Source organism: Gopherus evgoodei, chromosome 7 (assembly GCF_007399415.2).
Source record: "Gopherus evgoodei ecotype Sinaloan lineage chromosome 7, rGopEvg1_v1.p, whole genome shotgun sequence".
Lineage (NCBI taxonomy): Eukaryota > Metazoa > Chordata > Testudines > Testudinidae > Gopherus > Gopherus evgoodei.
In genome coordinates this window covers 129,974,471-129,988,606 of record NC_044328.1, presented here as the reverse complement: position 1 = coordinate 129,988,606, position 14,136 = coordinate 129,974,471, and the positions used below count along the sequence as shown (strand labels likewise).

The following is a 14,136-nucleotide window of genomic DNA, read 5'->3' as shown; positions in this document are numbered from 1 at the left end:
CCTGTCATATTCCAGCCACATCTGCTCCATGGATGCCGAGTGTCGCCGGGAGGATCCCCTGCTGGCCGGGGGGGTCACGGTGCCCTCGGCCTTCACTGGGCTCCTCCCCGCACTTCCCTTAGGCCTAGGAAGGGGGGGTCTCGGGAAGCCCTCGTCCGCCGGCTGACCACTCCCAGCGGGGACAGACACTGGTGCCTGCGCTGCATTTGCCCGGCTGCTTCCCTCAGAGACAGGGCTCCGTTCATTCATGCAGTCTCCCTGCTCCAGCCAGGCAATCAGCTGGTTCTTGCTGAGCCTCCCCGGGCGCAGCCCCGTCTGCTTGCACAGCTCCACCAGGTCGCACTCGCGCCGCCTGGCATACATCTTCCTGCTGGGCACTCACAGGCCGGGGTGCTCGCCGCTCCCCACGGTTTCCAGGGAGACCCCCAGTGCACCAGCCCTTCTTAAGGTCACCACCTCTCTGCCAGGGTCGAGCTGCAGACTCCTCCGCCCCTGGGACTGCTTGCTGCAATCTCCCGGGGGACCCTGTTACTGCAAAGTCCTTCTCACTGGGCACATACTCACAGGGGCTAAGCACCCCTAAAATCGTCCCTTTGTTTTACTGCTCCCCAGTCACTTACTGCAGGAAGCGCCGTCCACAGGGTGCAGTATCTCCTGCCACTGCCACCAGTTGTCACGGAGTGTGGGGGAGTCTGGTCCTGCACCCCTCTTCCTGGGACTCACAGTGACTCTCAGCCAGCCAGTAAAACAGAAGGTTTATTGGACAACAGGAATGCAGGTTACAGCAGAGCTTGAAGGCACAACCAGGACCCCTCAATCGAGTCCTGCTGGGGCTTCAGGGTGCTTGGATCCCAGCTTAGGAGTCCCTGAATTCCCACCCAGCCCCAAACTGAAACTGAAACTAACCCCCTCCAGCCGGCCCCTTCCTTTGTCCAGCTTCCCAGGCCAAAGTGTTGACCTCCCACCCCTCCTGCCTAGCTCAAGTTACATGCTCAGGTATTGTCCATCCCCTAAAGTCCTCCCCTGCTCTCCCATCCCCCATGTAGACAGCCCCTACTCCATCACACCCTGGCACTTCAAGAGCCCACAGATCTGTCTGCAGTGTCTGCGCTGGTGCTGCCAGAATGGGCGGAAAGCTGAGGCCAGGGCTAGAGAGCAAGCGCTGCCGGAGGAGCAGTGTCACCACAGCGTGGGGTTCACGGCTGCTGCTCTCAAGGTGCATTGGGCGCGGCAAGGGGAGCTGGATGGGCCTGGCTCCTTGCAGGGCTCTGGCTCGAAAGTCAAGCCACGCGTTAACAGCCATGCTAACTTGTCCAGCTCTCTGTAACCCTCCTGCTGCAATCCTCTGCTCTGCTGTCCTCACCCTCTGTTCTCATCACCCAGCCTCCCTAGACCTCTCCTCAGGCTTCTTCCACTGCATCCCACTGCCCCACACCCCTCACTGCCTGGGACAACCTCCACTAGCTGCCTCCTTTGCCCCAGGCACATCCAGCCGCTCTGCTCTCAGCTCTGGACCATCTCCCCCTCCTGCCAGCTAAGCACTTTCTCTACTTCACACCCCTCCAAGAACGCCATGTCTCGCATGACTGCTTCCCAGGCAGCCCCCGGATGGCTGTGAGCAGCCCCTGCTCAGCACAGCAGTGTCCCCCACAGTGCAGCCCCCCACTGAGCCGTTTTATCTTCTCTCTGATTGCACACTTCCGCGGCAGAGCCACTGTTGGTCCTGTAAGGCCTGGCAAGCGACGTGTCCTTCGGGTGCCCTGCTGATCACAGCTTGGAACAGAGCCGAGTCAGTTTCTTCACCGGGTCAGTTTCCAAGCCCCCTGTTCAATACATTCATAATCTGGAAAGGCAAGAGAGCAAAATACCAATTTCTTTATGTGAGTCGGGCCCAGCGACGCCTGTGAGGAACTTCAGGGAGACCTCAACACACTTGGTGAATGGGCCCCAGGATGGCAAGGGAAGTTCAGTGTTGATCACTGCAAAGCACTGTACTTCAGAGCAGAAAGTCAAACTCCGGCACGCCCTGCCAACTGCATCCGCTCAGCAACCGGACCTGGTCAGCGCCAGGGGACTCAGCGGAGACCTCTGCTCCGGGTGCAGATGCTAACTCGATGTCAGGGACATAAGGAATATGGAAATATTCTCCTGCCTTAATATTAATCAGTGGGGTGGCCTGAGGGGAGTACTGTCTGCAGGTGGGCAGCCCATCTCCCATGTGATAGCGCAGAGCTAGAGGGGCCCAGAGAAGGGTGATGAGAATGATCAGGGGGCTGGAACCTCCCCCCACCCCATGAAGAGAGGTTGCCAAGACTAGGATGGCTCCTTTGGAAAGGTGAATAAGAGGGGACATGCTGGAGATTAAAATCTGATCAAAGAAAATATCTTTCCACACACCCATATTACACTGTGGAACTTTCTGCCCCAGGAAGTCACTGAGGCCACGAACACTGGCTCCTCCCCTCCACCCCACAACATGTTCTAACTGCCAAGTGCTATTTGCTTTGTATTTATTTGGCCACAGAGAGGCTAGCATGGCCGAGAGTCTCAGTCCACATCTTGCATTGGGCTCCAACCCAGCCCTGGGCCATCCTGGGCCAGTGAGAGGTGTCCTTTGCTCAAGACCTAAGGCCTTGTCTACAGCACACAGACTCTGACTGGCACCGCCTGTAGTGTAGACGCTGAGTGGCCAGCAGCAGGCACCATGCCCTCTATTCTGCCAACAATGTCAGCCTCTTCTTTCCCCAGACAGCCGCCAGAGCTGCTCCTCTCGCCTCCCTCCCTTCCCTCTTGCATGCCCATTTCTCTCTCCAGGCCCCCCACGGGGATGTCTATACCGCAACCCCCCGCAGCAGCAAGTCTCAGAGCCCAGGGCAACCGACTCCAACTCAGGGGCTAAAAATAGCCATGTAGACCCTCCTGCTAGAGCTGGAGCCCTGGCTCTGAAACCTGGCGAGGGGGAGGGTCTTGGAGCCCTGAATGTCTACAGCGCTCTCTTTAGCCCCATGGGCAGGGGTGAAAGTGGGCCAGCACGAGATGGGACGGTGTACCGGTAAGAAGTGGCTGCCAGTCCCAGTCTGTACGCAGCCAGGGTTAAAGCGCTGCTGCGCTGCTGGGGCCAGGGCCAGGGCCAGGGCCAGGGCCAAGCAGGGCAAAGGCCACAGGCCCTTCTGAGGCAGAGGAAGGTCAGAGCAACCCCTGTAGTGGCTCATCTTTAGGCTTCTGTTGATGCACCTAGTCTGCAGGGAGGCTTGGGCTGCTTTCAGGTTGTTGACGTGACACTGCAAGGTGCTGGTTCAGTTTCGTTTTGCTCTTTGGACCCAGTCAGGCCAGTGCTTTGTGATTGAGTGTGTGAATTATTGATACAAAAGCCCAGCTGGTGGCATGACTTCTTGCATAACTGAAGTCCCATAAATACTGGGGAGGGAGTGGGAAACGGGCCCAGATACTGAGTCTGTGTCCCTGGCTCTTTGCCTCTCTGCAGCAGCGACTGCCCAGCTGATGCCCAGTGCTGCAGACACTAATGCACCCACCCACCAGGACAATTCAGTGCCAACCCACCAACAACGGCAGCAGCCCGTTTGGCAGGCTGCAGACTCCTCCACAGAGGCCATGGCTAGGAGGATCCCAGTTGTTTTGAGAAATGGCTAATTCCCTTGTTTGCTTCTGGGAAAACAAGCCATTCCCAAGGGCAAGGAGGTGGGCTTTCCAGTACCAGGGACATTCCACAGCCCACTTGTCACTTCTGAGAATGCCACAGACATCCATGCCGGAAAGCTTCAGCCCAGGTGCCAGCAGCTCCACTGTCCCGGGGGATTGAGTTTAACTGCTGCCCTGAGTGGTGCAAACAGAGACTGGCCCTGAGGCCTTGCAGATAATCTGGCTTTGCCCAGGAAATGGGGCGATGCACCCAGCGGTTGGGGGGTAGCCGGGGCTGGGGAAACCCAGGTGCAACTCTAACCCTAACCCAGCTCACTCAGCCCCCCTGTGCCTGGTCTCACTCTGCCCAACGGGGCACTAGCCCTGCCCTCCCCGCAGGTGGCCTGAGGACGCCCCCATCACAGCGCGGGAGGGGGCGCCCGGCGCAGGCAGATCAAGGAGGAGGGTGACGCTGGTGTAGAGGGGGCTGTGCCGCAGCCGGCTGGCCTGGCACTTGGGACCCGGGGGGGGGGGGGGCTGCCCAGCTCCCTCCCCTCCCCGCCCTAACGCCATGTACCCCCCAATCCCCCCCCCCGGGACTAACCCCGCCCCATCCCCCACCACGTGGCTCCCGTCTTGCCCTGACCCTTTAAATGATACAACCGGCAGCAGTCCTGGCTCCGCCCCCTCCGGATGCTTCGGTTCCCATTGGCTGAGTTGCCGGCGACCCATATCCTGCCGTGCTCCTCCATTGGCCATCAGGGCCGTCCTCGCCGCTGATTGGTGAAACCTCCTCAGCGCCCGCCTCCTGCTCGCTGATTGGGCGGTGCGGGCCGCGCCCCCTCGCCGGGCGGGGCAGCGGCAGCATGGCGGCGGGGCCGGACGCGCTGAGCCTGTTCACGGCCATCGGCCTGAGCGAGCCCAAGGCTCGCGAGACCCTGAAGAACGAGGCGCTGAGCGCGCTGCTCCGGGAAGCCGTGACCCAGGTAACCCGTGACCTCTGACCCCGCCCGGAGCTGCGCCTGACCTCTGACCTCTGACCTCTAACCTGGCTCCCCCCGCCACAAGCTCCTCCCCGAGCTGCGCCTGACCCCTGACCCCTGGCCGGGCCCCCCAGCCATGCAGACCCTGACCTCTGCCTCCAACCAGGCTCCCATCCTAAGCTCCTCCCCGAGCTGCGCCTGACCCCTGACCTTTGACCTCTAACCTGGCCCCTGCCACAAGCTCCTCCCCGAGCTGCGCCTGACCTCTGACCCCTGTGCCGTCCGGCCCTTGACCTCTGCATCCTGATCCTACCCTCTGACCCCCACAAGACCCCTGCCCTTTGGCTCGAACACAGCGCTTCCTGCTCCTCGCTCAGCCCCCTTTCTGCAGCCACTTTCCTGCCCCTCTGTCTCCTCCTCCTCCTACCCCCTGTGCCTCGGCACCAGCAGCAGCCCACCCTCTGCAGGCAGGGGCAGTGCAGGAGAGAGCCCCCTGTCCCCAACGCACACCCTGGGGTCTGCAGGCGCTGCGCCCCCGGAAGTCCCTGGGACCTGGGCCTGCTAACGCCAGGGCTGACTTGGCCCACTATCAGCATGGCTCATGGTGAGGGTCAGGGCCTGGGTGCGGGTTGCAAACCCAGGGTGGAATCGTTACCATCCGAGCCACTGCATAGAATCAGAGAAGAGTTTTCCTCAAACTAACCGCGTTGGCAACTTCCTTGCGCTCTAGCATAGGCTGCACTCTTTGTGGCCCAGCCGTGCTCCTCTCCTGAAACAGCCACAAGCCCGTTATCTTTGACAGCTGAGCCCAGCTCTAGGTGTGTGAAACTCAAGCCCTGCAGCGCTGGGAACATGGAAGTGCTGCCTTGGCTTTTCATTGCCATGCAGGGAAACTGATTGGCAGACACAGAGCATAACCAGGGAGCTGGATTTGTATCATTTGTGTGTTTTAACAGGGTAAGACGTGGTCAGTGACCCGATTGTTTACAACGCAGCAGTTGTATCTGGATAGATGTGCCCCTTTCGGGGAGGCTGAGTCAGTTTTGGTTCCCAGAATGCATCTAACTGCCATGGCTGAATGCTGTAACTTCTCCCTAGTGTGTGACGGGACCCCTAGGCATGGGGCTGGGTCTCTGGGCCGGAGAGAGTGGGCTTGCAGTGTTCAGAGGTTTGGTTTTACAATGGGATTCTTTGCAACAAACAGAAACCGAAACTAACTCCTACCCGTAAAAATTAATATCAGCAATTCCTGGATAGCTCTGTCTTGGAATCCCTGTGCTGCTGACAGCAGGGCTCGGATAGGACATTTATAATGGTCACGTGGCCTGTCCTGGCAGAGAAGCATGTGCTCCAGGCGGAGAGAGTGGGAGAGGAAGCACTGCTTACCCGGCTGCGACTCTCAAACTACAGCGGGAGCACAGCCCCAGAGCCCCCACAAGGCACTGCTGAGTTTGAGCTGTCCCCTCTCTCACGACTCTTCCTAAGACAAAGAGAGGGGTTTGCCCTGGTTGGCCCACTCCTCCGCCCTAGGCTGGTTTTCACTCTCTTCCTACCACACTAACTTCACAGATTTTTTCCCTTTGGGTTTCTCAGAGGAAACATCCCCTTCCCCTTCGATGCCAGGGCTCTGCTTGGCTCCCTTTTCCTGCTGGCTCAGGCTGGGTCTACACCCAAAAGTCAGGGCAACCTAGTGTTGCTCAGGGGTGTGAGAAATTCAACCCTGATCACTGTAGTTAAGCCAGCCTAAGCCCTGGTGTAGACAGTGCTGGGCTGACTGAATAATTCTCTCATCGACCTCGCCGCCCCCTCTCACTGGGTGGGTTTGCTACGGCCACGGAAAAGCCCCATCTGTCGATGGAGAGAGAGTCTGCACCCCAACAGCATAGCCATGGCAACACTGGTAGTGAAGAGGTAGTGTCGCTCGAACTATGTTCTTCCTTCCTGGGCTTTAGGCACAAGGAATCCTGGGCCCAAATGTTGACAAGGCGACTGGAACCCTCCTGTACAATGTGGCTTCCCGGCTTAAGGACCAAAAACGTCTTCGTTTCCTTGTGGGCTGCATCACCAGCAAGAAGATTGTCACAGACTTGCAGCTCAGTGGTATGATATGAGAGGCGGGCAGCTCGATCTGCTCCCCTCTTTCCCATTTACAGCATGGGCTCTGCTGGCCCAGCCTTGCCCTGAGATCCAGCAGCTCAGCCGGGTTTGAATTCCCTGCTCCCACTCCCGGCCAGGCTGCAGTCTGCTCTGTGCGTGCAAAGTGCTACCCAGCTCCCTTTGCTGCGGCTGCGCCTCACCCCTTGTGCCTGCGGTTGAGTCTGGGGGATAATTCCCAATGTAAATGGGACATTTTAACCCCTGCCCAGCAGTAAAATGAGTGTGTTCTCTCGCGAGCCTCAGGCTTTCCCTACTTCAGCTGTCTGCGTGGTCTGTCCCACAGCTTAGCCTGGTCACTCCAGGCACAGGCATCAGCGCAGGCTCCTGTGTGGTGGTCTCTGCCAGCCCGTGGCAGCCAGACCCCGTGGCTGCTTCCTTTCGGTGCTGCTTGTCTGCGCCTGTATTAACAAGAAGGAGCATTTCCTCGTGGAGTGGCCTCCCCAGGGAAGGGAGGGGAGCACCTAACACGTAGATTCTTTAAACAGGGCTGGACAAAGACCTGAGAAACATGCCACAAGGAGCATCCTGCCCTGGCCTGTGGGTGGGACAAAGGAGCCCCAACAAGTCTTGTGCCTTGGATCCCAACCAGTGTCGCCTCCCTGTGCCTTGGGCTGTGTGAGCTGCTTGCTGCAGGGCCCATAGTCTGGTGGTGCTGGTCCCAGCTTGGATAGCGGGAGGGCTCTGGGCATGCAGCCCCCCGGACCACTGCATCCCATGTCTCAGCTGAGCAAGTGCGCTGCAGTGAGCCTGCAGAGCAGCCCCCGGGACCCAGCGTCACACGGGGGCAGCACTCTGTGAGCTTGGCACAGGCACAAACCCCCTGAGAGTTCAGGAACTGGCCTGGCTTTGTACCAGGATCAGATCTGGAGGGAATGTGTCCAGTCCAAGGCAACAGAGGGGGAATCTGATACCTGGGGGGTGGAGCAGGAGCCAGTTGACTGATGTCCTGCCTTGCCTTCTGCGTTGCCTGGTCCGGGCTTATACTGTGAGACCTGGGTGACGTGAGCCTGAAGCCCCAGGCAGAGGGGCCAGCTGCTGCTGCCTAGATGCAGGTCATGTGTCTAGGAGACCCTTGTGGGCAGGCAGGGACCCCCATGGGGTCTCCTGGCTTCTGGAGCCTGGTTGAAGCAGCCCACGGCGCTGCGTGGAAATACCGCTCGCCTGAGCTGCTTGTTTGCCTCCCCCAGCTGCCCTGGAGTACGTGCGGAGCCACCCGCTGGACCCCATCGACACGGCAGACTTTGAGCAGGAGTGTGGTGTGGGAGTGGTCGTGACCCCAGAGCAGATCGAGGAGGCCGTGAGTACAAGGGCCTGGTGTGGGGAGGGAGTGAGCGAGGGGCCTCCCTTCGCAGAGCTGTGGAAGGGCAGCCCATGGTTTGGGGGGCCAGGAGGCCATGTTGATGGCACCACAGGCAGCGTGTCCTCAGTGGGGTGCAGCCCTGGTGGGCTTGGCTGGCATCCCTGCTCCTAGCGGCTGTGGTGGGGCTGTGGCTGGCAGGAGGCTGTTCCTGTTAGCGTGCTGCTCTCGGGGGCCCTGGGAGAGAACGCTCCTGTTTCAGGACTCGTCGCTGGGCCTCCCTTGCTCCAAGGCTGACGCCAGCCTGGACCGGAGGTGCCCTGTGCCCGCTGTCCTTGCAGGACTTCTGGGCACAGGGCAGGGGGGCCAGGTGAGCTCTGCAGGGACTAGGAGGCAGATAGTGCCCATTGCTGTGCATGTCAGAGCCCCGCCAGCGAGGATGCGGCCAGCTCAGCGGACGGGCCCAGGCTGCCCTAGAGCCTCTCCCCAGACGAGATGTGGGGGCCCTTGCTGCGGTGGAAGCTCCTTGCCGGCATGGCCGTACCGGTAGCTCCCTCGGGTGTCTGAGCCCTGCCCGTCTGGCCTGTGCGGTGGCCCTGCCCTGTCCGCGCCGGTGCCAGTCCCCCTCTCCCGTCACTGAGAGGAGTTTGTTACATGTGAGTCTCTGCCCGGCAGCCCGTGTTCCCCGCTTGCTGCCGCCTGGCTCATTTGCACTCTCCTGCTCGCTCTAGGTGGAGGCGGCCGTTAACAAGCACCGAGCCGAGCTGCTGTCGGAGCGGTACCACTTTAACATGGGGCTGCTGATGGGTGAGTCAGCAGCTCAGGCGGGCCAGGGGGTGGGTCTCCGGGGGGGTGACCTGTGTGCGGTTCTCCATGGCGTAGATCAAGAAGTACCCCCCCCTCAGTGTGTCCCTTGGCTCTGTTCCCTCCCACCCTGCTGGGCTCACTCCTTGTGCTTCTAATAGACCAGGCGCAGCGTCCATGTGCCTGTCTCCTCCGCACCTGCCCGCCTCTGTGCCTCCTCTTCTGATCCCCCTCCCAGACCACCCTGCTTTCCCAGTTCTCCAGCATGCCCCCCACGCCTGCCACCTGCCCCACATCTGCCAGAGCTCCCTAACCGCGCCTGGGGGCAGGACCAGGGCAGGAGGCATCGGCCGGTGCCCTGCTGTGAGCACTGTGCAGCGTCTGCTCAGCTGCTGCTCCAGTAACTCGCCCGAGGGCCACAGCCAGAGCACGCAGCATGGCCAGGTTCAACCACAGCTTGTTGGCCAGGAGCCTGCAGAAGAATTCTGGAGCTGAGGTGGGGGTGGTTGTGCCTGGGAATCGGCCGGCAGGATCTGGCCCTGTGCTGGTTGTCTCTGCCCTCCTGACCCTCGGGCTGGCGGGATCTGGTTTGAGGGCTAGCTCCCTGGTGGTGCTGTTGTGTGTGCCCCTAGTCTAGGGGATCCCCCTGGAAATGCTTCTGAGAGCCAAGTGGCTGCGAGCAGGGCTCCTGTCCTGGCTGCCCTGCCCTGGCGCTGAGCTCCTGCCCAGCCGCCCTGTGCCCTAGCACCGCTGGGGCTCTGCTGGGCTGCGTTGAGGAGGTTCCCTGGCCTGTGGGTCTGGCTATTGCAGAGATGTGTGTTGAGCCATCAAGGGTAGGGGTTGCCTGTGCTGGCACGTTGGCTGGAGTCCCCCTCTCCTGGGCTCCTTGTGTGTGTGATTAAAACCATCGCCGGCTCCTGCGGCTGCCTCGGCTCTGGGCCCCTCCTAGCACTCACACCCTGCGAACAGGAACTTGTTCGGAGCCAGAGTCAGAGAAGACAGACCGCCAGCCCCGCTCAGCCCCGCACGCTGAGCCCAACAGCCAGATATAGATCCAAGTACAGGGTTTGCGGTTTCCTGGGAAACTGATTTAGCGCAGGGCGCTGCCAAACAGCGGCCTGAACCCTCCCGAACCTGGGAAAAGAACCACATCAGTCTCCAGGAACACAAAGTGACTCTCTTCAGTCTTTCCATATGTCCGTTCAGAGCAGGGAACAGGCTCTGCCCAGCCACTTCACTGCACAGCCAGAAGGACCAGGATGGGCAGCCTGCGGCTCGGCGACCGCCACCCCCCGCCCGGGGCTCAGCGGCCGCCGCCCCCTGCAGTTCTGCATTATTGGCCTTTTCATGCTCTCAGATGGGTTTGTTTCGATAATATAGAAATGAGTCACGAGATGTGTTTTCTGAAGGAAGTGACACAGACCCAGGATGTACACGGGCATTCGGCTGCTCAGTGCTACATTTACGCAGTTTGCTGCGCTGTCTGCTGCACGTTTACTTTTATTTGTACAGCCCTGAATGAATCTCTGAATCGGCAGCCTTGTGAGCATGGAAGAGGAAGCGCAGTGGCAACGAGACAGTTTTAAATAGAAAACGCCTTAAACTGGGATTAACTAGTATTCCTGGGGCAGTAGAAACCACGGTTTCACCTGGTGAAAGCCAGCTGTGGTCCATCCCTGCTGTGGTCCATCCCTGCTGAGGGCCTCAGTGCCCGAGGCCCCCATGGCAGGGAAGTGATTCAGTGGCCTGCACCCCAGGCCGCAGAGGAAGGCGAACCCCCCCGAGGTCACTGCCCCTTTGCCCTGGGGCGCTCGGTTAGCCCCGGAGCAGGTGAGCGAGAGTCAGCTGCCCAGCACTGAGAGGGAGACGGCTCGGTGCCCCTCAGAGCCCTGGACAACATCCTCCTTCCTTGCGGCTCCTGAGCCAGCTGGGCAAGTGTGTCTGTTGCTAGGCAGGCTGGGAGCCGCTGCGCCCTGACTGTGTTTGGTGCTGTGCAGATGTCTCAGTGCTGCCCCTGCCCGGGAGAGCTCCCCAGCCCTGCCACGAGCGAGTGTGCAGGGGAGACGCCCAGCCATACAAGATCCCTCAGGGCTGGCACTGGCTGACCCAAGAGAGCTGTGCGAAAACATCCCTGCCATGGCTAACCTCTGCCCAGCCGCCCTGGGGGCAGCAGCCCTGGGAGCCCCAGTGTTGTACATGTCAGCGCTCTGCAGAGGTGTGGGCAATGGGGCAGTTCAAGGCCCAGCAGCCTGTTGTCTCAGGGCTGCTGGCACCAGCTCCCCAAGTGTAGGCCCATTCTGCAGCTCCCTCACCCTTGTGCAGCCAGGGCCCTGCTGCACCCGGTGGCTTCGGGGCCTTGTCCAGGTTGGCAGCAGAGAGGCTGCTGGAATCTGCCCGTGGCTGAGTGAGGCTGGGGCCCTGACTCAAGAGGGAGGTGCTGTTGCCTGTCCCAGGGGGATCCCTGAGCTGGGTCTGCCCACACCCGTCCCTTTGTGTTCGCTTGCAGGCGAGGCACGCGGCAGGCTGAGGTGGGCGGATGGCAAGAGCATTAAGAACGAAGTGGACCTGCAGGTAGGTGGGGCTGGGCCGGGCTGCCAGCGAGCAATGGGGCCTGGCTTCTGAAGGCAGCGCTGGCCCCAACGAGCCCTGCGCCTGGTTCGTGGCCCACGCAGGAAGTGCCTGGGCACAGGCCCATGGCCCAGGCAGGGCAGTGGAGGGATGTCCTGCTGGCACTGCCGAGGAGGGGGACCACTGAGATTCTGTCTGGGCTCCAGCCCGAGTATGGTCATGCGGGGGCTGGTGGGGAAAGGAGCTCCACCCAGACTCCTTGCCCCCCGTCCACCCCTGTTCAGGCCCCACTCCCCTCTCCTGCAGGTGCTGCACTTGCTGGGCCCAAAGACAGAAGCTGACCTGGAAAAGAAACCAAAGGTACCATGTGAGCAGGAGAGGAGCCCCGAGCCTGGCTAGCTGGGGGTGTGTGCTCTGGGCGCTGGGAGGAGGGGCCGGGCGGCTGGCGGTGCCCTGAGCGATGAGGGGAGAGGCCGGGCGGCTGGCAGTGCCCTGGGTGATGGGGGGAGAGGCCGGGCGGCTGGCAGTGCCCTGGGTGATGGGGGGAGAGGCCGGGCGGCTGGCAGTGCCCTGGGCGGTGGGGGGCACATATGAGGTCAGTGGAGCTGAAGGGGGCTGGAGCCATTCCCCATCGCTGCGTGGCCAGGGTCCAGGCTCGTTCTGGCTGCGGGAAGCCAGCGTGGAGGGAGATGTGGCCCCAGGGGAGGAGGCTGCTTTGCGGGGCCGGCGCGGGGTCTGGTCTCCACCACAGAGCTGGGCCAGGCGGAACCTGTGGGCGCTGAAGGCTGCTCCCCTTCTGTCCCGGCAGGCTGGGAAGGCCAAGCCGGCCGAGGCGGAGAAACAGCAGAAGGCAGCGGAGGAGGAGAATGGTGAGCTGCTGTGGGGGCCTGGCTGTGCAGGGTCTGGGGGCTCCCCGCATCCTCGTCTGTGCCCTCATAGGTAGCCTGCTGCAGCGGGGCTGGGGAGGGTGCGGCCCGGAGAGCCTGACCTGGGCTGCGCCATGCCCCTCTCAGCAGACACAGGCAGGCATCAGCCGGGAGGGCTCCCCTTGTCCCCGCCCAGGGATCAGTGCTAGGGCCAGCGGGGCATTCGCTCTCCCTGGGGCTGCTGCGGGGCACCCGGCCCATTTCCCACAGCCCCTGGGCAGCTGTCCGGGGCAGGGACCTCACAGCCAGGGCTGGGTTCGGGGCAGCCAGTGGAGTCCAGCCGGGGCCCAGCTCAGCTCCACAGGGTTGAGCCCAGCCCTTGGGTTGCTGCCTGGCTTTGGCGCTCTCTGGAGCCAGGCGGTGCCCTGCGCTGAGCACTATGCTCGGATGCCCCCTCGTGCCCCGGGGCTGCCCGTGGCACGGCCATTGCACAGGCCCCGGCTGGGATCCATAGGTGACGACGGTGCCCTGATCTCAGGGCAGGGCTGTTCCCCTGGGGCTGCAGCCTGCAGCGATCCGGGTGCCAGGGTCCTGGCGGGGGCACGAGCCCAGCATCTGAGCGCGTCCTGTCCCTGGAAAATGCTGTTCACCAGACGGGACCTGCGCGTGCCAGTGTGTTACCTGGGGGGGGCTGTGAGGACAGGGCCATCAAATGCCCGGCCCCCGAGCGGCCCAGTCCCTGGCCATACTGATCGGTCCTGGGAACTGCATTTCAGTGTGCCCTCTCTTGCCCCAGGGCCTGGGGCATCTCCTCCTGGGGCGTGGGGCTGCCCCCCACCTACCACCATGCCCCCTGGGGCCTCAGAGCTCCTCCTGGGGTGTTGGGCTGCCCCCCACCGGCCTCTGAGAGCTGAGGAGCTGACTGCCAGGCCAGCTCCACTCTGCAGCACTAACTGCACACGCAGGGTCCCTTGTGGCTTCAGGGCTCATGTGCTTGCCCCACCGCTGGAGCTGGGAGCTGACATATCGGTCTCCTTGCCTTCAGCTGGGAGCTGGCAGCCTGGCCTGGGCCCTGATTCCTGCTGCTTAGCGCCCCCATCCTCTGGCTTTGCCTGCTGCTGCTGTCCATGGGCGGGGGGCAGAGGGGACCAAGGCCCCTCCCCTGCTGGCTTCATGGTCCCTGCTGCATGGCTGATGGCGGGCCAGCTCCTGTGCGGGTCTTGGCTCTCGGGAAGGGCAGGCCAGCCGTGGCTGGAAAACGATTGGAGAGTTCCCAGGCTGGGAACTGGCCTGGGTTGGCAGGGCAGTGCAGCGAGGCCGGCCTGGGCTGGTGGGTGCCCAAGGGGAAGGGCCTTGGGCCAGGTGGCGCTGAAGGTCTGGGAGCGAGGGGCTGGGTCGCTGGGGCAGAGGTTAACACACCTCGCCCCCTGTTCCCACAGGTGGAGTGACCCTGGAAACAAAGTCGCTGATGGAGCAACTGAGGGGAGAAGCCCTCAAATTCCACAAGCCAGGTGAGTGCGGCCTGCCTGCTCTGGGCTCCTGGGGCCTCGGCCTGGCAGCCTGGGGCTGCTCTCGACTGGCTCTGGAGCCGCTGCTCAGAGGCTCAGGATGGGAGGGTCCGTCCCATGCTGGCTGGGCAAGGTCGGGTCCTGCTGTTAATCCTGCCCCCGGTGTTCTGGAGCCTGTGCTGGGGACACCCTACCCTAGCCTGGCTTCCCCGGGAGTGGGGCAGGGCACTGGAGCCTCCCATCCCAGCCTGGCTCCGGTGCCCCAGGTGGGCAGCCCAGCTATGGAGCCCTGGGGTTGTTCCTGGAGCAGGACC

The 14,136-nt window shown here is 62.1% G+C and overlaps 1 protein-coding gene across 4 annotated transcripts in view; it reads left to right on the top strand.

Annotated features, from left to right (window-relative positions):
• Window positions 1–4,482: 4,482 nt before the first annotated feature.
• QARS1 (glutaminyl-tRNA synthetase 1) overlaps window positions 4,483–14,136 on the top strand; it is a 30,513-nt gene continuing 20,859 nt past the window's right edge. Inside the window, exons 1-8 of one of the 4 annotated variants that reach the window (XM_030569269.1) lie at window positions 4,483–4,625; window positions 6,575–6,722; window positions 7,967–8,076; window positions 8,808–8,883; window positions 11,387–11,451; window positions 11,755–11,808; window positions 12,257–12,317; window positions 13,754–13,825. In XM_030569269.1, coding sequence (XP_030425129.1) covers window positions 4,506–4,625; window positions 6,575–6,722; window positions 7,967–8,076; window positions 8,808–8,883; window positions 11,387–11,451; window positions 11,755–11,808; window positions 12,257–12,317; window positions 13,754–13,825 — 706 coding nt within the window. In that variant the 5' untranslated portion in view covers window positions 4,483–4,505. Of the gene's footprint in view, window positions 4,626–5,136; window positions 5,227–6,574; window positions 6,723–7,966; window positions 8,077–8,807; window positions 8,884–11,386; window positions 11,452–11,754; window positions 11,809–12,256; window positions 12,318–13,753; window positions 13,826–14,136 lie in introns of those variants that run through there. The other 3 variants (XM_030569271.1, XM_030569273.1, XM_030569270.1) reach the window with 3 other exon arrangements.